This window comes from Mus musculus, chromosome 13 (assembly GCF_000001635.26).
Source record: "Mus musculus strain C57BL/6J chromosome 13, GRCm38.p6 C57BL/6J".
Classification (NCBI taxonomy): domain Eukaryota; kingdom Metazoa; phylum Chordata; class Mammalia; order Rodentia; family Muridae; genus Mus; species Mus musculus.
The window spans coordinates 21962056-21989756 of record NC_000079.6 but is presented as its reverse complement, the minus strand read 5'-3'; the positions used below and the strand labels follow the sequence as shown (position 1 = coordinate 21989756).

The 27701-nt window shown below is 43.2% G+C and overlaps 1 protein-coding gene and 2 non-coding genes across 4 annotated transcripts; all 3 read right to left on the bottom strand.

Annotated features, from left to right (window-relative positions):
- Positions 1-1022: 1022 nt before the first annotated feature.
- Positions 1023-8576, bottom strand: Pom121l2 (POM121 membrane glycoprotein-like 2 (rat)). 2 transcript variants are annotated; one of them, NM_001162929.1, is made up of 2 exons: positions 6869-8563; positions 1023-1270 (listed from the first exon to the last, which is right to left on the bottom strand). In NM_001162929.1, exons 1-2 carry the CDS (start codon positions 8194-8196, stop codon positions 1189-1191), a joined length of 1410 nt encoding a protein of 469 aa, NP_001156401.1. In that variant the 5' UTR covers positions 8197-8563; the 3' UTR covers positions 1023-1188. The 2 variants fall into 2 exon arrangements, with proteins under 2 accessions (NP_001156401.1, NP_001156400.1); NM_001162928.1 differs by lacking the exon at positions 1023-1270 and having other exon boundaries at positions 3850-8576.
- A 6077-nt stretch (positions 8577-14653) lies between these two features.
- n-TMcat8 lies at positions 14654-14725 on the bottom strand. Its single transcript has one exon. It is a non-coding gene; the product is annotated as a tRNA-Met (tRNA).
- Positions 14726-17896: 3171 nt separating this feature from the next.
- Positions 17897-17969, bottom strand: n-TKttt22. Its single transcript has one exon. It is a non-coding gene; the product is annotated as a tRNA-Lys (tRNA).
- Between the last annotated feature and the right edge of the window lie 9732 nt (positions 17970-27701).

The window sequence follows — 27701 nt, the reverse complement described above, 5'->3', positions numbered from 1 at the left end:
GCTCTATTATTCAGTGGCAATGAACTCATTGATAAAATGTGTAGTTAACAGCAGATGAGTGGACACAACAATAAATATTTCAGCAAAACATCACATAAGCCACTAATATGTGCCATGAGCTATGCGTACTGCCAAATGGTGTGGAGATACATTAAAGAAAAAAAAAAGCAAACAAAAAGTGGTTTTTAATAATATTCATTCTTTAATCCAACATATCTCAAAAATTAGCATTTCAACATTTAGTCATATTTCCTGGGCTCTACAGTTAAGGGGTACAATGATGGTGTAGGTCTAAAATGTCAACAGTCACTACAGTTAAGGGGTACAATGATGGTGTAGGTCTCAAATGTTCTAGAGCTACTTCCTGCTGCCATATCCATACAGCCTGAAACAGTAAATTTCATAGTCTGCTCCCTTTGCTGCACACCAGGTTCAGTTCCCAAAAACATCTGTGTGTAGCAATTGTAGAACTATTCTAATAATCACTATAAGAGAGCAAAATTCCCTTTGAGTGCTTCTATATTAAATGAGCCCTTTAACTTGTAGCTAGATTCATACAAAAGAAAGGAGCTAAAATACAGTATTTTTGAATTTTTGCTTTTATTTCTGAAATGGGTTTTTCTATGTAGCCTTGGATATCCTGGACTCTCTAGGAAGACCAGGTTGGCCTTAAACTCACAGAGATCCATCTGCTTCTGCCTACAGAGTGCTAGGATTAAAGGTGTGTATTACCATGCCCATCTTAAAAAATATGAAATTTAATGAACAGTTAAAGAATAAAAAGGTATAAAGCACTTAACATTCCTAAGTTTTTAATTCAATGCTTAACAACATATGCATACACACACGAGATAGATAGATAGATAGATAGATAGATAGATAGATAGATAGAGAGAGAGTTTGATTCCTATCTGTTTCTTCATGTTTGTGTATTTGTAAATGGATATTACTTACCCTAAATATGTTGATTTCCCCACTAAAAGTCTTAACTATCCTCCCTACCCCATTAATGTCCCAGAAATAGCCTGGCTCTTTTTATTCATCATCCAGGGATTCCAAAAAGTGGTCTCTGCTCCGCTCCCAAATTCTGGTAGTATTAGACTTGTCCACCTATTCAAGATAACACATGAAAGGAAGTTGAATAGATAATAGAAAGGTGTGTATTCTTCTCAAAGTCACTGCACAGAATCACGGAAGAGACTTGTCCCCACTCAAGACATCTTTCTTGGCCTCTGAGGTCCAGCTCCATCTTCCAGACAGACACTTTTCCCTAAATATCAAATGGATTAAGACCTCAGTTAAACAAGAACATTTCTTAGTTTTCTGAAGCTCAATTAATTTCTACTTTTAGAAATTGGGAAAAATCAAACCACATACTCTTCAAGGATGATGTTAGTGATCAAGGAACTGAACTTTAGACTTTAGAACTGCAAGAATTGCTTACTGCATGCCTTTCTCTGAAGACACTGCACTGACGTGGAATTTCCCATGGGCTGGTTCAGGGCCCTTGCACCCTGATTTCTGTCTTAGAGACTGACTGACTCCTCAGGATCCATGTCCTTTTCTTCTTTGTAAAATTTGTTATCATTGTGTATGTACTACTGCGGCCATATAGAGGATAATTCTCTCTCCTCTCCTCTCTCTCTCTCTCTCTCTCTCTCTCTCTCTCTCTCTCTCTCTCTCTCTCTCTCTCTCCCTCCCTCCCTCCCTCCCTCCCTCCCTCCCTCCCTCCCTCCTTTCCTCCCTCACAAGGTCTCATTATGTAGCTGTCCTAGAACTCATTCTGTAGATCAGCCTGCCTCTCTCTGTGCTGGGATTAAAGACTTCTGACACTATACCTCAATAGTTTTCTCCTTTTAACAAGTGGGTCTTGGAGATCGAGTTAAAGTTGTCAGGCTTGGCAGCGAGTGCCTTTACCCACTTGCCAACCCCTGGCCACTTTTAATTGCTTGTTCCTCCAGAAGAAATCTTTTTCATTTCCTGGATATCTCCCTGTCTCCAAGCTCTATGCTTTTCTGAAACTCAATTCAAGCCTTTGGGAAATCCAGAAGGATTTTAAAAAATCAATTATTTTTACCTTATTATATGTTTTCTTGAGGAAACCCAGGATACCTCAGCTGTCTTCTGGCTATAGGCACTGTCATGTAAGAGGGTTGAACCCTGAGAGGTGAGGATGGGCTTTGCAATTCCCTGGGGGCCATCCAATACATCCAAGCATTAGAAAGGAAATAGCCAATGCTCTAAGGGACGAACTGAGGAAATCCCCGTCAGAGCCTTTTCACAAATTCTGCTCAATAATATTTCCTCTTTTTGGATTTTCTCTTTCCTTTTTTCCTTCTTTCCTTCCTCCCTTCCTTGTTTGCTTTTCTTTCCTTTCCTTATTTCCTCTCCTCTCCTTCCTTCCTCCCTCCCTTCTTTCCTTCCTTCTTTCCTTCCTTTCCCCTTTCTATCTTTCCTTCCTTCCTTCCTTCCTTCCTTCCTTCCTTTCTTTCTTTCTTTCTTTCTTTCTTTCTTTCTTTCTTTCTTTCTTTCTTAAAAGGTTTCAAGTATCCCAGCCCCAGGAGGATGGCCTTGAACTTCTGGTCCCCTTCTGGCTCCACCTCTGCAATGCTGGGATTAGAGATGTATGCTACTGCATTCAGTTTTTCATTGCTGGGGATAAAAAGCAATGGTTTCATGCATTCTAGGAAGACATTCTACTGACTGTCACTCCCCACCCCTCCCCATCTTATATTGTTAATGTTTCTCTGTCACCCAAAATGTCTCTTACAAACACCCCTAAGTACCCAGTTTTTCCTATTTTATTTTTTCCTCACAGAAGAGCCAGAGTAATCTAAAACTCAAGTATAGACCTGCTTCTATGCTGCTCAGTCTATTTCCACAGCTACCTGTTGTATTCAGGATGCTGTCTGCATTATATCGTATGGGTTACAGTCATGTCCGCCTGCTTCTGCTCACCATGACTATCTATACACGACTGTTTTGGAAGAGATCTCAATACATCTTAGTGACCTTTCTTTCCTGTTTGAGCACACGGTTTGCAATGAGATTATCCATCCTGTTACAACAATGCAGGCAGGCAGAATTTGAATTTAGGATCAGCCATGGTCAAAATAATCCTCTGTCCACTCTCATTTCTAGGCTCTTGTCCCTCGTGTTAGGATCATCAGCTGTTTAACAATTCTATACTAAGTTGTTATTGTTCTTAATAGGAATTGTTCTTGACCATGAATGACCAGGACCAAGAACTATGCAAGTCATACAACTATCTCTAGACAGTGCAAAGAGCAGTGGGTAGTGTCTAAGGTTTTCTTTCTGTTCTCATTCAGTAAGATAATCAATCTTGGGAATGTCTTTAAAAGTTGAAACTGGACTCAGTGGGTTAAGGCACTTGCCACACAAGTCTGGGGATATGAGCTCAGTCCCTAAAACTTGGAACCTACATGGGAGAGGGAAAGAAGCTCACCAGGTAATTCCCTCACCTCGACCATGTACCATGACACATGTGCCCATGCACACATTATGCAGTCAAAATATGGAAACCTTTTAAAGTTGAAACAGGTTGAAGAATGTAACTAAATGGTGAAGCACTTGCATTTGTGAAGTCCTAGATTCAAGTTCCAATAGCTCACATATACACAAATAAACAGACAGACAGACAGATGAATGCCAACTACCATAGATATTTGGAGTCAAGCATTTCTAACTTTGGTGATTAGAGAGTGAGAAATAGTCACATCTGCAGTCACCAGAGTTTAAAATCTACTCTTTTCTAAGTAGCTTCAGGCAAATTAACATATTCTCTTCTGTTACCTATATGAGCTTGACAGTAATTCCTGTATCATAGACTTTTTTCAACAATATATTTTTATTTTATCATTCAATATGTCAATTACTTTTTCAATTAGATTTTCTCCAAGGTATCCATAAAATAAAAAAAATGTAATAAATGTGCCCAAAGAAGCATGGTTCTAGTGTGTGTGCGTGCTAAGAAGTGCTAAGGAAGATATCCAGCTTACTCATGCACTTCCTCCTGGCTTGAGAGCTAGAGTCAGCTGAAATGCCTGCTGTTTTCACCTTTTCATGCTTTGTTGCTTGGCCTAAGGGCTTCGCACTCTGCTAACCCTCTTGGAGAGAGATGTGACTATAGAAAGGGTTGATTTGATGAAGCACCAAATAAAAAAAGAAAGTGAAAATGAAATGTCAGGTTTAGTTTCTGTACTTGGGCATTTGCGGGTCCTAGCATGTAGGCCATGATGTAGGGACTAGAAAGAAGGCTTCAGCATCCTGGCCATCTTTCTCCCCTGCCTTCTGGCTCCCTGAAAATCCATCCAGTAAGGTCACGCTGCAGCTGTGCACTTAGGGGGGAGTCAGCCTTGCAGCCTGAAGCAGTGCTGTTTGCTCCCATCAGCCAAGATGCAGAAGGATTTTTATGCAATTGAAATTTGGCTTTGCCAACTTCATACCACTCCTACAGATCACTCTTCCTCCAAACCCAACACCACACACACCAGAATCTAACAGAGTGAGAAGATTAAATCTCCATGAAGGCCAAGTGGAGGGCAGCAAGTGGAGAAGCTAGTAGATAGAAAACAGAGATCGGCTGGCTTTGATCCTGGAGCCTCCCCTTGCTGTACTGAGAGATGACCTTTCTTTCAGGTCTGACAGGGTGAATCTTCATTAGTTAGTCTTGTACATTGAATTGACCTAATGAAGGATGGGGGCTAAGCCACTACCTCTTTGGGGTAAGTCTGGATCAACTTTATAGAGAAGGTGGGGCAAAGAGCAACACACAAGGAAATCAGATAATCTTGATCCTCAAGTACAGGATGAACACAGATCAGATCACACCCAAAGACTCTCAGGAAACCACCAAGAAATGAGCACTGGGAACTGAGAACATGGTGTCTCTATGAGATTAAAGACAGGCAAGCACTTCTTAGAGCCAAATGCAGGGAGGTTAAGATGTAGAACGAACCTATCTTCACCCAGAGATGCTTGTTGTCTTCCTGCCATGACCATTCCTCACATGGAGGTCACAGAGAGGAGTGGGTGGAAAGGGCATCAAAGTTTCTACTCTGCTTCTGTGGTTTAGTCTTGAGCAGCCCCATTCTTTGCCAGCACTTGATGACGTACTGGTGGTTTACCTTCTTGGAAGACTTAGATTATGACACATGAAGGGAACACCTATAGCTTTCACTTTTTGGTCTTAGGTATGTTTGTTATAGAGAGTTGGAAGAGATCAAGACTCTGTTGCAGTGTGACAGAGAGAGTGGGCTATTTCTTGTAAGTGTGATGTTTCCGGGAGCGCCCTGGCTCTCGGTTCCTTAGTGTTTTTGATTTTGTACCAATACAGAATGAAGGTTCCAATGATCTCAAAGGATTTCTCCCCACAGAACCCTGAACAGTGGGAGAGGACATCCCAAAGCCAAGACTGCTACCTGCCTTAATTGCTCCAGGTACAGGGATACTCTGAGCAAAGGGGACCAGGGAGGGGGCCCCAGACATGATCTTTCTTGCAGGAATGCCAGCCAAAGGTGTGATCTGGTTAGGAGGGCCCTGCATACTCTGGTTCCAGCATTGCACAAAGGGAGCTAGGGTGCTTGGGGTCATACTCTGTCTTGTGCCAGAAGTGCTCCTTTTGGGGGCAGCCACAATGACCTCAGGCTCCCCACAATCCATAGGCATCACTAATCCTCCAAAAGCAAAAGGTCTTGGGGCTGTGCTGCCAAAAACTGAACTGTAGGTCACACTCTGGTGGTTCTGCCTGATAACCCTAAGGGCAGTTGAACTAGCTTTGCCGAATGGAAACCCAGCCAGAGTGCTGCCAAAGCCTGTCTGACTGGTGGCAGGAGTGTGAATAATGGGAGCTGACGATGTCAACTGCCCACAAGCTGGCTGTGTGGTCTTGCTAAGGACCAGTTGAGCAGATGGGGTTGGAGACACACCTGAGTTCTCTGAAAGGAAAGAGGTACTGAAGCTTTGGGCAGGAGCTAGCTGGAGAGAAGATTGCTTTAGCCCATCTATGGCCCCAGGTGAGCTTTGAGAAGTATTTCTTTGGGATGGTGGCAAAAGTGGCTTTGGGCTTGACCCCAAAGATGATGTGAGTGCTGAAGTCACATTGGAGTTGCTTGAGGTCACTGGAGGCTGGTTTGTGGACGATAAGCCCAAAGTTGCCAGAGGGTTGCTCACCCCCTTCAGTGTATCAGTGCTTCTAAGAGGGGATATCTTGATGGCACTAGTAAGAACCTGGCTAAAGATAGTGACCGTGTGTACAGTGGGAATTGTGGGGTGTTGGGAAGGGAAAATTAAATCAGTGGCCGAGGGAAAGTTCTGGGAAGCTCCAAGCAGGAAAGTGCTGCAAGAAGGGACAGAGCAAGAGTTGCCTGTGGTGCTGGTCACTATGTTCAAATCCACACCAGGGTCTTTGGATTTGCTGGCTGGAATGACAGACGTAACCACACAGGGGGCTGTGGTGGCTAGGCTGTGGAAAAGATGGGTAGAATCAGAACTCAGTGAAGAAGAGGGCTGCCTGGTGTGCACAGGAGCTGTCTCAGACATAGTTTGAAGCGGTTCTATACTGCCAAAGATAGGCTTGAAGGTGGGCCTTAAGATACCTGGAGTTGTAGAGGGAGAAGAGCTTGAAGAGGCCTCAGCCATGACAGAAATTCTGGAGTATGAGGCAGTTCTAACCTCAGTACTGTGAACAGGCCCCCAAATAGGTCTTAATGCTAAGTGAGAAGACGTCTCCACGGGAAGTACAGATGCAGGAAGATGGAGAATTGGGTTACTCACCACCCCAACCAAAGTGCTTTGTGTGGTGGGTGCTGTGGGGTTAATGACAGATGAGTGTGGGGGCACAGCAGACCTGTGAGCCCGAGGGATTGAAGATAGCCAGGTGGAATCAGTGACTGGTGTTGTGGGAGAGCTTGGAGACGCCTGGGTGGAAGCAATTGAGGGATTTGAGTCTGAAGAGATGCCTTGGATGTGCTCTAACTGTGAGCACCCGAGTGGGGCAGGCATATTCTTCAAGCTTTCCAGCTGAGGGTTCACGTGGGTGCTAAGAACTCTCTCAGAAGACGACCGACTGAGAGACAAGGTAGGCTGAATTCCAGCCCTCATCTCTGGAATGGAGTCTCCGGCTGTCCCGGTTGTAGCTTCTGTGGTTTGGTTGCTCGGCACAGCTTGCCCCTCTAATGTTGGGTCCTCTTCAGTGACAACAGGACCTTGCTGGCAAGGTATAGTTAGCAGGTCCCTAGGGCCAGACTGCAGTAGAGGAATCTCTCCATTTAGCTGTCCAGAGCTGCTGGGTGTGACTGAGAGGTGAGAATTAGGACTCTCTCCTGCTTTTTTCAATGGCCATTCTGGAGTCTGGACTAATGTCCTGAGAAAATGTCTCTTCCAAGATCCTGAGAGCTCTCTAGAAGAACTGTAAGAACTGGTAATAGCATTTCTTTTTGTGCTGGGGGGGCCTTGGGTATGTATGCTGGCCACAAGGGCCCCAGAGAAGCAACCGGATCTCTTACATTTATCATCTGAGCTCTGGACATGGGGTCTCCTTTTCAGAGACCCAGGCCTGGCCACAAACGAAACAGTGGCCCCACTTTTCAACAGGGGCTTAAAGGCGGACCATACGGAGGCCGAATGCCTTTGGCTGTCGGAGGTGTCCGGGAACAGTGGCTCTTCCCACCTGGCTCTGCCCTTCCTGCACTGGAGGAGGGCCCTCAGCACCGGGTCCTTTCCACAGGGCCCTGGTGGCTCCTCTGAAGGTCCCGCGGAGTTCACCACTCTTGAGACCGGGAACAAGGGCCGTGGTCTCCGCTCAGGAGGCGAGATCTTGACTGTCACCGGACTCCATGTGGCCCGAGGGTGACGAAGGGACCAAATATTACGCTTCAGGTAACTTTCCCACCAGTCTGAAGGAAGAGAGCCCATGATGGGGTTCTGTGGCCTCTTCATGGGGAAGCGCCTCCAGGCCTCACTGACGAAAGCGGTAGGGTTGGCGGGATCCCAGTTGGGCGGCCTCCGGGCCGGCCTGTGTCTCCGAGCGGGCTGGGCGCGGTGGACATGCTGCACCCGGTGGACCTGGTAGAGGGGCCTAGCGGGTCGGCGGCTCGCAGGCTTCTCCCCTGAGTCTGCGCGCCCCTGTGCTGGGGACCGCGGCGAGGACCCCGCTTTGCCCAGGTAGCTGCCCATGCTGAGAGGCGCGGACGGGCGGTGACTTCTAGCCCCGTTTCAACCTCGGCGGAGGCGGCCGAATCCAAGCATCCGCTGCTCGAGTGACGGTTGGGCCACGAGCGCCAGAAAAGCGCGAGGGAACTGGGGAGCTGGCGACACGCGGGCCACGGCAACCACGTCAGCCCGCTCTGGGATCTGCGGTCTGAGCACCACACTGGCAGAGCTCATGGGGGCTCGGTGTCTAGCATCCAGGCAGGACCCGGCCTTGGACCTGGATGCGCATTGGTGCGCGTCCCAGTTCCCCAAACTCTGAGCTGGAAGCGACTCTGGGTGATTTGAATCCCTTCATCGTACGAGTGAACGTACGAGGGAACGAGTGGGTGTGCTCGAGAGGGCACAGGACCAGAGGAAGATGGAACTGTTTAGGCAGGCTATAGGGCATTGTGACTTGTCAATGGGAAAGGCAGCAGCCAGCTGAGGTAATGTCTGTGAGTTCTATCAGAGCCTCCTCATGGCCAAACCCAGCATCATACCTTCAGGGGATAAAGTCAGGATTTGTAACCTTGCACCCTGGCGGGAAAGGGTCTATTTAGAAGACACTTGGAGCTCCTCTTCCCGACCAAACCTCTATTCACTTGCAGAATTAGTGTGTTAAACAAGTTGATAGAAGTTGAAGGTAAAACTGACTTCTTAGGGGGATACAGAAAGTTTCACTCTACACCCCTATGCTGGCCAGTGGACCAAAGTATCAAAGAACTCTGCCTGGCCATGAGCTAGAATCTTACATTTCACCCAAAACAAAACAAGTAGCTAACCAAGCACTTTCTCAAAACAGTATTGACAAGCAAGATGGCCAAGTCTGAGCATGCACTTGGTGGAAGGAGTGAGCTAACTCCCATAAGCTGTCCGCTGAGCTCCAAATACACAATATAGCAATAGCGTGTGTGTGTGTGTGTGTGTGTGTGTGTGTGTGTGTGTGTATACATACACACTGTATATACATACATACTGTGTATACATACACACTGTATACACGAAATGTAATTTTTAAAATTTTAAGTAAGGTGGAGAGACTCTCCATGAGCACACGAAAGTACCCCACACATACACAGAGCTACTGTAAGACATTCAGGAAATATAGAAAGTAGAAACTTCTATGTCTCAACAATAGAGCATCTATCTACAAATGTGAAACAGTTCTAGAAGTTCACACTGAGATGCCCCTAGCATGTAAGGAGGGTAGGAATAAATAGGGCTGTATCCAGCTATTAAGTGTCCCCAGGAGGTGGTTGCATAGAGAAACTGGGGAAGGAGGTGAACTAAAATTTGAGTGAGGATGACTGAATGGGACATACGTTTACAATGTATGCTGAGAAAATCATTCAATTGTGGGAGTTCACCACACATGTAACAAAACAGAGTTTGCAAATCCACAGGAATGATTGCTGGTTGCTTAAGACTGGGGCAGAAGGAAGAATAAAGGAGAGGACAGAAAGGTAACAGTATAATGATTTGTGTGCTATTGTTGTTATCTTTTGTTTTGTTTTTGTTTGGTTGGTTTGGTTTGGTTTTGGTTTTGGTTTTTGGTTGTTTTGTTTTGTTTTGTTTTTGAGACAGAGTTTCTCTATGTAGCCCTGGATGTCCTAGAACTCACTCTATGTTGACCAGGCTGGCCTTGAACTCACAGAGACCTACCTACCTCTGCCTTCTGAGTGCTGGGATAAAAGGTGTGCACCATTGCCCAATTGTTGTTATTTTTTAAGTAGTAAAAATTGACTATTGGGATTTTTTATCGACCTGTCTTAAAAGAACCAAACTGAACAACAATGGCCAGGAAAGAGTTGAAGTCATGAGAGCCAGTTTAGAAGTCTGTGTACTATCTTAATGCTGAGTCTATTTCCAGCAAAGGCAGGGGCAAAAACAAAAACAAACAAACAAACAAACAAAACCCCATGGCCAAGCCAACAGTTCCCTTTCAGAGACCTCCATCCAGGTAAGGCTGAATCTTTGTCTTCACCACAGAAAAGAATTTCAGGCCAGGCCAGTGTGAAGCAAAGTTAGAGATTGGGTATAGGATTCAAGGGGACACTGAAGCAGACTGTTGGGGCTAAGAAGTTTAACTAAGGAACACAGAAGAGCATAGCAGAGGCTCAGAGGAGAAGCAATCCCACGGGGCAGAGTCAGGGTTCCTTCTTATAAACGAAAAGGCCAGGTGGCAGAAACCATGCAGGAAGTGGTAAAGTGGGCAGGTGAGCTCCCTAAGACTGCCCATCACCCACTGCGATGTGGCACAACCCCAGAGGCTTGCTTCTTGCTACTGCTGTGCTTTCTCAGGTTTGTCACTGCGCATTTATCTGGCTTAATGTGAGTGGACCCCAGGAGACCCCCGCTGCCTATAACTTGATATGATTATTTCCTGGATGACAGCCCACTCTGTTGTGTAAATTTCTTGCAGATCAAAATAAAGATCAAATTCTTGAGATAAAGCTGTCTAGATGGATTAATGATTTTATGGAATTTCTGAATTGATTTAAGTAGTTTTGGGAAGTTAGCTTGATTTTAAAATTTTGGGTAAGTTAGGGTAATTGATAGAAAGTCAGCAGTTGATAGAAAGTTTTCAGTTAGAATCAAGAATAAAGTGTGCCCCTTCCTGATAGCTGCTGAGTTAGAGAAAGGAATACAGTGAGCGTTCATGCATTACAAGCTCCTAATTGTAGAGGCGGCAAGAATAGGCTTGGGACAAGCTAAAGATCAGAGTGAGCACATGCACTAGGTTGGCCAGAGTTCCTTGATCTTGGGATCTAGGGATGAGGTAGCAGGTTTTTGGATGTGCACCAGGAAATAATAAGGTTATGATAAAGAGCAAATAATTCTGAGTATAAGAACAGAAAACAGATGACTAGCCAGCCTAGCTAATCAGAACTTCAAAAATAAGACGTAAGATAGATGCTGATAGATATGTTTCATATAAGAAATGCATAATCAATAACCTATCCTAATTTCCTCATGTAATGATTTTAGTCTGTTTTTGAAGAACATGGTTTTCTGGTGACTGTCTTTAGAAAATGTGTAACTTGTGGCTATGAGGTAATGTTCTTTCTAAAAGGAAAACTTTGTCTTAAGGGTATAAAAGGGGGTTAAGAGAAAAAAAATAAATGACTGGAGCTTGTCTTTTGCTTCACCCATACTGTGTGTGTGTCTCTGTGTGTGTCTGTGTGATTTCTCCCCTTTCTCTTCTCTAATCACTGGCTGCATAGACAGAAGACCCCGCCCCCACTTCCACCCCTGTTAGTATCTGGACCATCTCCACCCCCCCCCAGCCAACCTTACCCCCCAGCTGCTCTCAGAACTGACCCCTCTGCCAATGCCACTCCTTGATACCTGCCCTACGGTGTCAAAGCTGGTCTTTTGTCAGCTAAGAATGTGACATTAAATCAGAATGCTGCTCAGCTACAAGGTCTGTATGAGTCCTCTCACAGATACCAGCAGACACCCTGTCCACAGGTGGATCTCTGGTCTGCATAGTGAGGTCTAGCCATTAAATATCTGTGAGACATTTTCTATCAGGCTCTAGCTAATAGAGGGGATGTTGGTGGCAACACATTCTTGTTCCCCTTCTCCTTCCCTGTCTCCTGCTAGGAAATCCTAGAGCTTGGCAGCACAGCGTTAATAACTCTTGAATATCTTACACTCAGTGATCCATTTCAGTGTCTCTTTGACCCAAATATGTGAGATATGTCAGGAGCTTATTGAAAGACATTTTTAGTGCAGACTTTTTATTATTATTATTATTTTAATTTTAACAGGTTTTTATTCTTATTGGCTCCAAATGCTGTAAATATGAAACAGTGTTTGGAGGTTCTTAGTGCCCAAATATTTGTGAACCTCCCTCCCTGGGAACCTGGCTATGGAACAGAAGTTTAGCACCTTTGTCTCAACTGTTTGGGAATAGCTACAACATTTCCTCCATAGCATAAGTGTATGTGTTGGGGGTGGGGAGGGCAGCTGCATGTGCATATTTGAATTTAGGTCAAATACAGGGTGGCTCACTTATTGGAGGTTCATTGCCAACTCTTCTTTTACCTTTTTTCTCCATTTATTTATTTATTTATTTATTTATTTATTTATTTATTTATATCCCAATTGCTCCCACCCCACCCCAACTAGTACAGCTTCTTCATGCCCCCTTCTTCTCCGAGAAGAGAGAGGCTCCCCGGGTACCAACCCACTCTGGCATATCAAGACATTACAGAACTTTGAACAAAGGGATTAGAATAGTGAGAGACTTTAGGGAGTGTGGGGGCTAGCATGGCAGCTGAGAGCTACGAGCTTCTCTGAACTGCACCTCCTTCTCCTTATGGACATTCATAAATAAGATTCAGGTGAGTTATAAAGTTATCTTTAAATGGTTGCTAAGGAATTTAAATCACAAGGTGGTTCCTGGGTGACAACTAACAGGATTACCATTAACAATACCAGGAACAAAAGACCACAGGAATCCATGACATTAGGTTACTGACACTGTGAACTTAATGATTTTATTTGTGATATTCCTGGAAAAAGTCTGGAGTCAGAGAAGGCCCTCCCCAAATCATACATATTCAAGCCTTAAGTCTGGTTTATTGCTATCTAATTTTCTTTTATTTTGAGAAAGCGTTATTACGCAGCCCTAGCTGGCCTCCAACTTCCTGTGTAGACCAGTCTGGCCTCAAGTCAGAGATCCACCTACCTCCATTTCTTAACAGCTAGAATTAATGGCAAACACCAGCCACCATGCCTAACTACTTCCACATTTTATTTGAAAGTATTTCTATATAAAAGTAATGTTTTCTGTGTGTTGGCAACCGTCAAAGCTAATGTCAACTGTGCTGGAAAGCACGGTTCTAAGCGGTCAGAGGCTTCAAACTGACTCCAGAATGAGGGGTTCTTTTGCCACGCCATCCTCACTACTCATTCCCCACACTAAGTAGAAAAGTGCACAGAGGCAGGAGCGCCAGCAGGTACCGCGTGTTACCGCGCATTGTCTTAGAGGCCATCTTCCAGATCTCGACCCTGGCCACCAGTGTTCCACATCTCTTCCACAAGCAAAACACACCATCTTCCAGGAGGACTATAGGTTTCAGAAACAACCTTTTAAGTCATATTCAAGAGTTCATGAGACATTTAATGTACTGTTCCCTAAATATTCGCTGACAGATACATAAATGTGAAAACTTATTACATAAGGAAGGAAATTCAGTGCATCTGAGTGTGAGTTTGAATCTCTAAATCCAAAATCAGTTTAGAATCCTACCAAGAAGTCCATATGCTCCCTATAAGGAACCCAGAAATATGTGTAACAAATACCATGGTTGCTATGTAATGCACTTATTTTAGATTCTGGAAAAATAGCTAAAGAGGTGCCCGAAATTCCAGAGGATTTGATACTCATTTTGTGGGATGTTATTCTGTTTTCAGGAAGTCTGAAAGTCTAAGACATTTACAATAACTATAAATGTCAACACAAAGATTTTTTTATTTACCTACAGTTTTGTAAATGGCCATGCTTATAGGAGGCAAGTGATTGTCCTCAGTAAATATTTAAAGATCCTCAATATGTGCCTGTCTACTTGGCACGTACAAAGAACTGTTTTTTTCTTTTTTTTCTTTTTTTTGTGACAACAAAAATCAAGGATGGTGTCTTAGGGTTTTACAGCTGTGAACAAACACCTTGACCAAGGCAAGTCTTATAAAAAAACAACATTTAATTGGGGCTGACTTACAGGCTCAGAGGTTCAGGCCATTATCATCAAGGTGAGAGCATGGCAGTATCCAGGCAGGCATGGTGCAGGCAGAGCTGAGAGTTCTACATCTTCATCCAAAGGCTGCTAGTGGAAAACTGACTTCCAGGCAACTAGGGTGAGGATCTTATGCCCACACCCACAGTGACACACCCATTCCAACCAGGTCACACCTATTCCAACAAGGCCACACCTCCAGATGGTGCCACTCCCTGGTCCAAGGGTATACAAACCATCACAGATGGGAAGTGGAAAACAACTAGTTGAGAACAATAATGTTTTTTGTTTTTGTTTTTATTTTGTTGTTATTTTCAGATACAAATTTAAGAAAAAAGCAAGCCATTAATAAGAGATGTATCAAAGATACACAATAATACAAAAGTGTGTTATCTCCTTCTGGGTAAATTTGGTTGAATGAATGTTTAGAATCTGGTTTGCTGGGCACTAGAAAGAAACTACATACACGGTACATACATACATACATACATACATACATACATACACTGTATGTAGCAGATCAGAAGGCTTCTGATAGTATCTATCTGTAGGAGAATGTTACTAAGAGACAGGGAGGAAAATCTATAAAATCCGAAGGGCTCAATGTAGTGATTTTAGTAGGGGTTCAAAGTTGTTTATTTAATATTGCTTTGTACAGTCTGACTTCTCAGTGTGAGGAGACTGCACAAAATATCTCATAGCAGAGGATGGTTTCGATCCATCGACCTCTGGGTTATGGGCCCAGCACGCTTCCGCTGCGCCACTCTGCTAGAACGTGAACTTACCTCCTCTTTTTCTCTCTAATGGTGAACACTTGTGACGGTTTGTTCGTTTTTTGTTCTTGTTTTTCCGACTCTTTGGACTACACAAATTGGAGTTTCACTACTAATTTGTTCCCAGGCCTCTTCGCCATCTGAGCGCCAGGGTACGGAGCACACACACAGCTTCCTCACTAGTTTCTGCGCAAGTCTCATAGGCGATCGCTGTGCTTAAAAACGTTTCCTTTCGGTTTCACGGGCACAAGGTTTACAAACAACCCCTCAAAAGAAACTAAAATGAAATTCCCAATTCAAATGGGTGCGTGGCTAGGGCAATTTCTATTGAATTGCGTGTGGGATAGTTTCGACAAAGAAATAGAAAATAAGCTAACAAAGCCAGGTCCTTCTTGCTTTGTCTTCTGTCCGGGGCCAGGGCTTTCCGGAAGACTCTGGATAACAGTCCCTGCGTGCCCGCCACGCGCTTCTAGAACCCTGCTTGCCTCGATCTCTAGCGGTGGGAGGCAGGAGGTCAGTATTAAGCTATTATTTTATCTTATTTCATTTTATTTTCATTTATTTAGTTTATTTTGCTCACCGTTGCTTTTCTACGCTCACAATAAAATCGGCTTCTGCTTCTCGGGTAAAGGAAAACAGGAAGAAATCCTCCAATTCCGCCCCGCGCGGCCTCCCCACTGCGGGGAACGAGCTCCCCCTGGCGGAATCAAATAAACATTCTGGTCTTTCTGTAGCCACTTTGAGGTTCCCCTTGGTCGTCATTCTCTGCAGGAAGCCTCTGTGCTTTCCTGAGGTTAGGGTGGCTGATCTTCCTGTCTGGGAAGATTTCCTCAAGCAAACATTAGATAGCATGTGCTTGACTTCTGACATGTCTGTCAAACATGGGAAGGGGAGACCAGAAACAGAGAATCAGATAGGCAAACAGGTAGGCAGTCTGTGCCTCTAGAGTTGTTCTGAACCCAAAGAGAGCAAGGTTTAGTTATCACATCCTGCCCTTCTATCCTCTCAGGTCTCTACAGTTAATCATTTTTTCACTTATGGTTCTGCTTTTGATGTTACAGCTGAGAGCTTTTTGCATTGTAGAATCATTCTTTTTTCTTTTCTTCTTTTTTTTTCTTTCTTCCTTTTTCTTGGGGGGGGGGGGTTCCAAACATTTTTACAATTTTATATTTTGCTTTAAACCTGTGATCCATTTTGAATTTACTTTTAAACAGCAATTTAAACTTTAGGTTAAAAAATCACTTTTATATGAAGAATCAATACCTTTGACATCAGTAATTTTTTCATTTAAAAAAAATTGTTTTTTTCAAGACAGGGTTTCTCTGTGTAGCCCTGGCTGTCCTGGAACTCACTCTGTAGACCAGGCTGGCCTTGAACTCAGAAATCCACCTGCCTCTGCCTCTGTCTCTGCCTCCCAAGTGTTTGGTTTAAAAGCATGTGTCACCACTGCCTGGCCTTCATCTAAACTATTGAGTTACTATACAAAATAATAGTTTCATTGTGACATTTTATTTTCTCCTGGATATATTTAATTTCCTATCTCTGTGAAGAGACACCATGACCACGGAAACTTATAAAAGAAAGCATCTAATTGGGGGTTGGCTACAGTTTCAGAGGGAAAATCCATGACCATCATGTTGGAAAGCAAGGCATCAGGCAGGCAGAAATGGCACTGGAACACAGCTAACAGCTTACATCCTGATCTTCAACTTGATGTATCAGAGACCTGATGTGGGCTTTTTAAAACCTCAAAACCCACGCCTAGTGACATACCTCATCCAACAAGGACCTTTCTAATCCTTCCCAAAGTAGTCCTACCAACTAGGAGTGAATCACCCAACTATATGAGCCTATGGGACCATTCTTACTCAAACCACCACAATGAGCGCCATAGTTTTTTCTAACTGACCCATCATCCTATCCCCCTGTTTTAGGGTTTGTATTCCTGCCCTAAACATCAGGACCAAGAAGCAAGTTGGGGAGGAAAGGGTTTATTCAGCTTACACTTCCACATTGTTGTTCATCACCAAAGGAAGCCAGGACAGGAACTCACACAGGGCAGGAACTTGGAGGTAGGGGCTGATGCAGAGGCCATGGAGTAAGCATGTTTACTGAATTGCTTCCCCTGGCTTGCTCAGCTTGCTTTCCCAGAGAAGGCACCACCCACAATGGGCCCTCCACCCTTGATCACTAATAGAGAAAATGTCTAATAGATGGATCTCATGGAGGCATTTCCTCAAGGGAGACTCCTTTCTCTGTGACAACTCCAGCTTGTGTCAAGTTGACAAAAACAGCCAGTACACCCCAACACATTGCTTTTGAATAGGCCATGACTACATTGTCCCACATGATTTAAGACAGACAAACAAGGGGCTGGAGAGATACCTCAGCAGTTAAAAGCATGGGTTGCTCTTACAGAGGACCCAAGCTTGGTTCCCAATACCTACATGGTGACTTATGACCATCTATTACTCCGGTTCCAGGGAATCCAACATCCTCTTCTGATCTCTGTAGTCACCAGGCACAAATGTGGTACACACTTGCAAAGTCTCATACACATAAATTTTAAAAACAAAGCAAAGTTTGTACTTGACCCTTGATTTGGCTGAGCATATTCAATCTAGAGGTTGTTTATGTTTTTTTGTTTTATTTTCTCCTTAGAATTGTTCATAGAGACTTTATTATCTACAATTTATAATATTCTGACAGGGAAAGTAAATATTTAAAAACAAAAACAAACAACCCCCTCCCTCATTCTACTCTTCTGTCAGTCACACTGTTAATACTGGTTGGCATAAACTGCAAAGGTGACTCTTAAGGAAGCACACTATTTCTAGTAGGTTGAGTGTTTTGTCATAGCACAGGGCTTGCTAATAAGCTCCTGATATTTGTGATTCTCATTACACTACGACATGACCATAATTTGGAGGAGAGCGCCCCAACTGCCAAAGAGCTCAGCTATAAGATGGAAAGACAGTTAAATCTAAATCTAAGCCATAGTAAATATTTCAATAATTTGAAACCAACCTAGAACGGAAGGATCTCTGTGCTCTGTAAGTTTTTCATACCATGTTCCTCCGGAAGAGTAATTTTAAAACTGCTATCTTGCTGGAGTAGAATAAAAGTCCACCTTACTATCAAGTTTAACTTTCAAAGTTTGAGAATCAGCGCCTGAACAGGGACTTGAACCCTGAACCCTCAGATTAAAAGTCTGATGCTCTACCAATTGAGCTATCCAGGCTCTCACATAGCATGTTTGTTCACATAGAGAAACAGAATTGATAGCTACCATTTTCAGCACTAGCATAGGCTAATTCTTGCCCTGAAAAGGTGACAGAATCCATCTCTAACTGTGAGGTATGGTTCACTCATCATTTGTCCATGAGTTCCGGAGCAGGAATGTGAGTGACATGAAAAAAACCAACCCTTACTGTGGAAGAAGGAAATTAACAGAAGAAGAAAATATAGACTGCTTTTAATACATATTTGTAGTTAATCTTGCCACCATCAGCCTAACTATTGGAGACCAAGAAACAGACAAAAGGACACAAAGAGACACAAGGAAGAAAGTAAGAGAAGCAAAAAACAAACTAGTGGAGGACAATGGTTCCTGACAAGCGTGGAAAAGGATCTTTTTGAAAAGCACATTTATGTAGCCTTTCCGGCCCTGCACTGCTCTGGCGCTCGCCTCCTAAATAACGGGGACACTTGTGGTGTATTCACCGAGCATCCTTCACCTTTTCTCATAAGGTAAATTGTGAAGGATAGAGAGACCCCATCACAGGAATTTAAAAGCCATGCAAGTGTTTTCCAACATCCTTTTGAAAGAGAAAAGGGCAGCTGTGACTTTAACAGTGCTAGAATGCTAGCCTCGGACCCTGTGGTTGATCCTCCAGGGATCACAGGAATAAACACCCATGTGCGATCATGAGCGTGCTCGCGCGTGCACACACACACACACACACATTTTTTTTAGTTGTGCAAGTTTGTTAACTGATCCATCATCTGTTTGCATTCAAAGTGCTGTTCTCTGCTTCCAATAGAATTGTATAGAGTACAATGTCACTGTAATTTTTTTCTTGTTTTTCCTTCTATACTCCACTGTATCAAATGTATAGTCTGTTCTCACATCCACAGACAGATCCAGCAACCAGAGTCAAACAAACATGGATTGATAGATTTCTGAAGGATGAGTGTGCTGAGCATATGAAGTGTTTGTAATGAATCCCTAGCAGCACAGTATTCAACTCCCTACAAAGGTTTATGTATAGGGTGCAATTTCAAAATGTATAGGAAGCTTCAAGAATTCATCCTGGGGAGACACGTAAACAATGTCTACTCACTCCTTATGAGCTCTTAATGACAAAACAAAGTATCGTTCCCCTATTTGGGAGTCTATGAGCTTAATGGGTTAGTTACAGAGCACAGGTGTGGGGCTGCCCACAGGAACATGGGCACCAAAGCAAGTTCAGTGGAAAGTCTTCACCCAGCATGCAGGATGCCTTCCCTGCGGCTGCACAGGTGGAACCTTCTCCTTACCAGTCCAGCTTCCTCAGCTTATACACTCTAGCCATTCCCCCAGACCCTGAAAGCAACAGGCAATTTGGGTGGGACTGCATAGTAATGACTGGGAGGAGTGGCTGGAAACTCAAGAGAGAGTGTATTATACTCTTTACCTCCTTCTTTGATGGACTGTCAACAACCTAAAGCCCAATCGTGATGGACTCTTAAAAGTAGTCACAACTAATGTGATGAAAATGGGGATTGTATTTCATGAATGAATGTGTTCTACAACAGGTCCACATACAAATGCTACAGTATTTATAAAAGAGACTGAATAACCCTAAATATGGTAACTGTTGCATTTCTATGATATAAAAGTAATTCTTCTAGGGTAGGCAAAATGGCTCAGCAGGTAAAGTTCTTGCTGTGTAACCCTGATAACCAGAGCTGTGAAGGACCAGAGTCCTTGGAGAGGGATTCCGAGAGAAGGGGTGTTGGAGAGCAGCCAAACAAACCACTTGAAGTCAAATCGTGGGTCCAAGCTTGAGGGCTATGTTCTGCTCAAGACAGCTTTCCAAATTGCTTTCTCACCATTCTGCTTTCTCTGGAGATCTAAAGACAGCTTGTTCTTTCTTTCTCTTCCTCTCTCTCTGTCTCTCTTTCTCTGTCTCTCTCTCTCTGTCTCTCCCTCCCTCTCTCTCTCTCCCTCTCCCTCCCTTTTTCTGCTCCAGATGTTCTCCAAGCAGCTTTCTCTTGCTATTCTACAAACATTCTTTGGATAGCTCATCTCTTGTAGATGCAAAGCCCAGTCTTTTATTTTACATATCCAGTCATTCATTCCAGGTTCCCTTTTGATTATCCTATGAATCAGCATCCTATAATCCCAGCCCCTTGATTCTTTAGAGACAGCAAGCAGACACACACACATACACAAAAAAAAAAAAAAAAAAAAAAAAAAAAAAAAAAAAAAAAAAAAAAAACACCACTGCAAAAGAATTCAGAGATCTGTCTGCTTTTGTTAAACACAGATGATGAGCTAGCTAGGTGGAACCCCCCGCCAGAAATGACCACTTTTACCATTCCAGAGCCTGGATCTAAATTCCCTCTGTCCCAGGCTGACCTTGAGCTCAGGAATCTGTCTGCCTTTGTAAGGATAAACAAAAAACTTAGCTGGGTGGGATCTCCTGAGATCATTGCTTCCTAAACTCTGTATCTTTCTTAGTGTCTTTCTGACAAGTTGGCTCACAGAGCAGCTACTTTTGTTCCTTTAGATTCCTGAAGCCCTTCAGATAATTCATATTATCCTTATATTTTGTATAGTTGAGAAATCATATATTTTTGAACTCCTGTTTTCAGAGTTCTTTCCCACAGCCTGAAGGGCTATCCTGAAGGCCCCAGCATTTACCATTTTGCTAAGACATTAGCCACACCTTTGCTCCCTGATTCACACTGTCCCTGATTATAATGGAGTCAGTAATGTTAATAGGGAAGATATAACAAGCCTTATGCCCATAGCAGCCCTTGACACTCCAGGAGGCCCAGACCTGCTGGTCTTGTCCTAGAAGCAGAAGCCATGCCATTCCACCCTAACCAAGGCCATGCTAGACCTGGCAGTTCTTGCTGTATAACCCTGATAACCAGAGTCTAGTTCCCAGAACTTACATAAAGATTGAAGGAGAGAGACAGGGTTTTGTGGTGCAGGCCTTTAGTCCCAGCACTCAGGAGGCAGAGACAGGCGGATCAATATGAGTTTGAGAAAACTGTCTCAAAAAACAAAAAATAAAACAAAACAAAAGACTGAAGGAGAGGGACAACTAGAGAAGCAATGCCACAAAGTTGTCTGACATGTGCTTCATGTGCACCATGACACATGTGCCTGCCTATACATACAGCATACATTCACATGCTAATAGATAAATATTTTAAAATATGCCAGTGGTATAGTGTGAAACATATTCTAGATTTTGAAGACTTTAAATAAAAAGTATAAAGTGTCTAATTAATAAATACTGACACATGTATACATGGAAATGATATTTTGAGTATGGAGGATTAAATAAATACTATTAAGATTCTCTTTGTTTTCATTAACTTTTAATTTTTATAACCTGTTTACTGGAAAACTGAAAGTTACAGAGGTAGTCTGCTTTATATTTCTAGAGCTCAGGATTGATGTAAAAAAGAAATGTGTTGAAAGCTACAGAGCTGGTTTGTATACAGAAGGGCTCCTGATTTCTTTGAGTTCATTTTGTATTGAGGTGCTTTGCTGAAAGTGTTTATCAGCTTTAGGAGTTCCCGGGTAGAATTATTAGGGTTACTTATTATACTCTCATATCATCTGCAAATACCGATACTTTGACTTTTTCCTTCCCAATTTGATCCCCTTGATCTTCTTTAGTTGTCTTATTGCCCTAGCTAAAACTTCAAGTACTATGTTGAATAGATAAGGAGAGAGTGGACAGCCTTGTCTCGTCTCTGATTTTAGTGAAATTGCTTTAAGTTTCTCTCCATTAATTTGATGTTGACTATTGGCATATCAAAGACTTTTTCAGCATCAAATGAGATGATCACGTGGGGTCCCCCCCCCTTTTAGATCATTTATATGGTGGATTACATTGATGGATTTTCATATGTTGAATGATTCTTGCATCCTTAGATGAAGCCTACTTAATCATTGTACTGGCTGGTTTTGTGTGTCAACTTGACACAAGCTGGAGTTATCATAGAGAAAGGAGCCTCCCTTGAGGAAATGACTCCATGAGATCAAGTTATAAGGCATTTTTTCAATTAGTGATCAAGGGGGGAGGGTCCTGCCCATTGTGGGTGGTACCATCCCTGGGCTGGTAGTCCTGGGTTCTATAAGAATGCAAGCTGAGCAAGCCAGGGGAAACAAGCCAGTAAGCACTCTGCATCAGCTCCTACCTCCAAGTTCCTGCCCTGTGGGAGTTCCTGTCCTAACTTCCTTTGGTGATGAACAGCAATGTGGAAGTATAAGCTGAATAAACCCTTTCCTCCCCAACTTGCTTCTTGGTCCTGATGTTTTGTGTAGGAAACAAACCCTGACTAAGACAACTCATGGTAGATGAAGTTTTGATGTGCTCTTGGATTTGATTTGTGAGAATTTTGTTGAATATTTTAGTATGAATGTTCATAAAGGAAATTGGTCTGAAATTCTCTTTGTTGTTTATGAGGTTTGTCTATCAGGGTGACTGTGGCCTCATACAATGAATTTGGCAATGTTCCTTCTATTTCCTTTCCTTTCTTTTCTCTTCTTTTCTTTTCTTTTCTTTTCTTTTTTTTGGTGGAATAATTTGAGGAGTATTAGGCATGTTGATTAGGTGAGCCAAAGGGGGCAATTGATTTCTGGACTTCAACACTTTGATAGGTGGACCTTGGTGGTCAGCCTTAGGAGGAGGAAGTGACCAGATAAAAGAACAGACCTTGGTACCTTGGTAGCTAGCTTTAGGAATCTGGTCTAGTGGTTGTTAGCAAGGCAGAAGCGAGGCGGATGGAGAAGGGCAGGGTCTTCCAGAGCCGTGCTTGCCATGTCCCTTCATTCTGCCACCTGCCTGACTCTGGTCTTGTATGCCTTTTGGGTTTTGGTTTGGTTTGGCTTTTGGAGACAGAGTTTCTGTGTAGCCCTGACTGTCATGGAAGTAGATCCACCTGCCTCTGCCTCCCAAGCCCCTACCCTCACCCCCTGCCCCACTCTGGGGAGATTAAAGTGTGTATGCATCACTATGCCTGGGCTCCTTTTGGTTTTTGGCCTCTCCTTTTCTAGTGATTTGGTTATTGCTTAAATAAGCGTAGATAATTATTTACGATAAAGAGGAAAACAAACCTCTTCAGAGACTGGAGAAATGACTCAGAAGAGCAATTATTGCCCTTGTGAGGACCTAAGTTCAGTCGCTAGAACCCACATGATGGTTCCCAACACTCTGTAACTGCAATTTCAGGGGACCCAGCACCTGCTTCAAGCCTCTGTGTATGTTAAACAGGCACAAAGTGAGCATACGCACATGCGAGCAAAATCCTCATACACATCAATCTCTTGAGTTGAATGGGGTGGTGCACAGATTTATTACCAGCACTTGAGAGACAGAGGCAGGCATGGATACCTGAGTTCAAGGCTACTGTCCTCAAATTCTTCATAGTGGATCTGCCAAGACTGCCTGGCTTTCATGGGGAAACATTGGTAAGAGCTAAATTACTTCACATTGGCAATGTCTACTTCAATCTAAGCACTTCACATTGGGTCTATCTAGTCGTCATAGCAACATCAGCAAATAGGTATTGTAGTGGGTTGAAGATCTTAGGTGGTGCCTGAGTGAGAGTGGGACTCAGCTACTCTCTTCTAAGGCACAGAGAAAGATATTTAGAGCACAAAGGTCCTTATGCTCATTGCACTAGAGAAACCACGAGCAGGATTGTATTTTCAAAGGCAAAAATGTATAACATGTTTTCCACCTAAAAGGCTAGGAATGGAGGTGGGAACAGCTGAGATAACTTCTGTTCTATCTGTAGAGGTAGGCCATATCTGGTTCCCCCTAAGCTTCCACAACCAGGTCCAGAGTTGGCTAATAGTCTAGATGACTTTTGCATGTTCGGTATGGTTAGGGGCTCTGCCAGGCTGCCACAAATAAGATCTGATGTGATTCACAGTCCAGATGACCTCTGTGTTATCTGTATGACAGAGATCACACCAGCTCCTCCCTTAGACCCTTAAGATAGCACACAAAATTATAAACAAATTATTAATATAAATGTAGCAGTGAATTAACCTGGAGGCTGTATTTCTTTACCTTATATTATTCCCCAATAACCACAGATTAAAAAGAAAAAACAATATTTAACACTACATCTCAATAGACAGTTAAATCACCTTCTTTTTCTTTCTGTGCTAACCTGGCTACCTCCCAGCCCCATCCCATGATATCTGAATATTATCACTGATCTGGCTCTTTGGGCTTCAGGTGTGGTTCTATGAACTCTCTCCAGATGATCCCTTCTTCATAGCTCTAAATTCTCCATCCTCACAGTTGCTCTGAATCTTCCTTTCTCCCTCTCTCCTTCCTCTGGTTGCCAAACATCGCACCCTATTCTTTATTCTGCCCAGTCATTGGACGATCAGCATTTATTGGCAAGGCAGAGAATATAAGAGCTTGCCAGGGAAGGGACCTTTGAGAGAATAAACGGTAAGAACTGATTATACAAGCTTGAGACGGGAGATTCTTGGAATACTTATTACAATGCTGTGTTCACAATGAAACATACAAGGGCAGAGAAATCAGCATTTGAATAACATAAGGGTAAACTTTATACTGTGTACAAAAACATTAAGCCTACATGTAGTCAATCTATAGAACCCATCTTTATGGAAGAAGTCACTCTTTGCAAAGAGTTTCAATGTAGTCATGCCTTAAGCTTATTGTGCATACAGGACTGAGTTGTCATCAGAAAGCCTTTATTCAAATTGTACTGTACCTAAATATGCCTAAAATAAATGGCTTAGTAGTTAGACTCAAAGTTTGAACCAACACTGGTAACTTAGTCAGGTTGACCTGGATTTCCTTCCTAAGTCATTGGGATTGTTACTCTGTCGACGCTGCTCTTTGAAGAGATTCCTGTTGTGCCCTGAGTCCACGAGAAACCCAGATGAGCCAAGAATTGCAAAGTTCACAAAAGAGTCTTTCATTGTTCCAAGTTTGAACCAGATCACCCGCCTCACACTCACTGATACATCTACAACACAGCCCACATACCAAATGGTCAGGGAACATCTCAGAAGAGGAAAGATCACAAGATCAACAAGAGGACCAGGAGGTCTGCTTTGAAAGTGTCTCCTAGGAATGACAAGAAAGCTAAGTCCATGATACCTTAACAACATGACTGCCTAAATAATATCTGAACAATGACAACATCAATGGATACTCTTATGGTGAGAGAAATCTCATGAGGTCCCACTCCAATAAAGGACTATAGGCAACCAATGACTGTTGATACAGGGTGGATTAGTCATCTCCAAGGATACACCCTCTCATTGGTTATCTAATAGCAAGTGCTCACCCCAGATATCCTGTACATGCAAGCAACAATAAACGGAGTCGGCGGGTTATATTTATGTGTGTAAGTGCGTGTTCACATGCACACACACAAAAGGAAAACAGTGACTGATGGAAGTCATCTGAATGGGTCTCACCCTGTTTGTTGCTTTTCCCCAACCTGCTACCCACTGAGTCACACTAAAAGTCTTTGTAGATTCTGTAAAGAATGCAGTTTTTGCCTGTGTCCCCTAGGACACTGTTCTGGCTTGACCGAGAGCTGTCATGAAAGAGAACAATGAAAAGGCTGTGCAGTACAGGATTCTTTTGTAACATAAGATGAGAGCCACACCATGAAATGAAGACTTGTAGAAACCTAGCTGAACACATACAAACTGTGTTGGAGAGTATGGTGGTTCGAATAAAAATGCCCCCCATAGATCCATAGGGAGTGTGGATGCTATTAGGACATATGGCCTTGTTGAAGGAATTGTGTCTTAATTCACTTCCTGCTGCCTGGCAGTGCAGAGATAAACTCTCACCTCTTTCTCCAGCACCATGTCTGCCCTTGTGCTGTCATGCTGTCCATGATAATGCACTAACCTCTGAACTGTGAACCAACTCCAATTAAATGTTGTCCTTTTCAAGAGTTGTCATGGTATCTCTTCACAGCAATAAAAGCCTAAGACAGAGAGTGCTGAGAAGTGAGAATGTGCTCAAGCAAAAGTGCTTCCTGAAGAAAATGATTTCAAAGAAGAGACCTTTAATGAGGGAATTTCCTCTGCTTTTATGTTGTATTGGCAAGACCTCTAACTCAAAACTCTCATCCCGCCAGAGCAGCATGTTCTGAACTCCTTTAACTTCCAAGGGCACGGAGACAGTGATGGCAGTTTTATCCCCAAGAGGCTTGGTTACACTATCCCTACAGCTTGCGGTGTACCCTCAGTACTTTGCAGATGTGGCCACGGATCTTGAAATAAACATAAATAAGTAAATAAATCTTGAAATAAACATAAATAAATAAATAAAGTTCCAGGTGGGCCTGCTATGAACTCTGATGTCATCATTAGAGTGAGGCAGAGGGAAGGGGAATAATGTCCAGAGGAGGACTCTGTGGCTGCTGATTCCAAGGACGCAGCCACAAACCATGGGACGCAGCTTGTCCTGGAACAGGACAGAAATATTATAAGAGCTTGCCAGCACTTTGACTTTGGCAGAGAGAAATAAGTTTTCAAACTTTCAAATTCCAGAACTCTGAGAATAAATCTGTTGTTTTAACTTGTCATGAATATAGGTTAAACGCCTGAATTTTTTTTTCAGCCTAAAATGTGGTAGTAGTTTTCTAAAATTGCTAGGTGTTCATGCTTCACATGCATCTCTTGTGTTTTCTTCAATTAAACTGTTTGGGTTTGCTATCAGTTCCTTGCTGGGACTCTGCCTAAACAAGAGTGAGACACCAAACATGAACAGCCCTGAAAACATCTTCCTTCACCAACAGCAACTGACGCTTGGGTTCCCGATGTTCTTGGCCAACACTAAGGCCATCAAATCCACAGGAGTATAGAGTTCTAGAAGTCCTTTGCCATGGCCTTGTTTTCCGAGTTACATTTCCTAGAGGCTGGGGTAAGGGTGAATCCTGTTGAGGAGATTCCATGGCCCAGGCCTCTGGAAGCCCATCTGAGACAGAGGATGCGTCTAAGAGAGGATCCAGAAACAAGTCTGACCTGATCGTGAGATGGTTCATGTTACCCTGCTCCTTCTGTCCTCCTTCCACATCAAATTCCTACAGAAATTTCTCTAGACATATCCAGCTTGATTATTTTATATGTGTTTTTCCTGCACTGGAACCTCTGGAACTGACATTATAGATAGATGTGAGCCTTGTAGATACTGGGAACCAAACCAGGACCCTCTGCAAGAGCAACACATAGTCTTTTTGTAACCACTGAGCCATCTCTCCAGCTCCTTAGTAACAGTTTAAAAGAGCAAAAGTTAATGGAATTTGCCCTCAACATTAACTTGTTCAGCCATATTCTTAAACATCTTCTAGCACTGACAGACTAGAGGACAGAAGATCAATAATTTTGTGGGGTTTAATGGCATTTCTTCATCTACTCCAGGAGGCATCCATTCATTTATAGCAAAGCCAGGATTTCTGTAGACCAACCTGGCCTCAAACTCAGTTATCTACCTGCCTCTGCCTCCCAAGGGCTAGGATTAAAGATGTGTAACCACCACCGTCCAGCTAACAATTCTGATTTCCAGTTGAAAATTTGAACTAGGCTCTTAAAGAACTCAAAGACTGGTTGGTGGATGCTCATAGCAGAGGATGTCCTCACCTAATCATCTAAAGTACGGTCCAGGGCTGGGGTGCAGGACCCACTGTGGGCAGCACACAGCTACCTGTCCAGACCCTTTTCTGGCCTTCT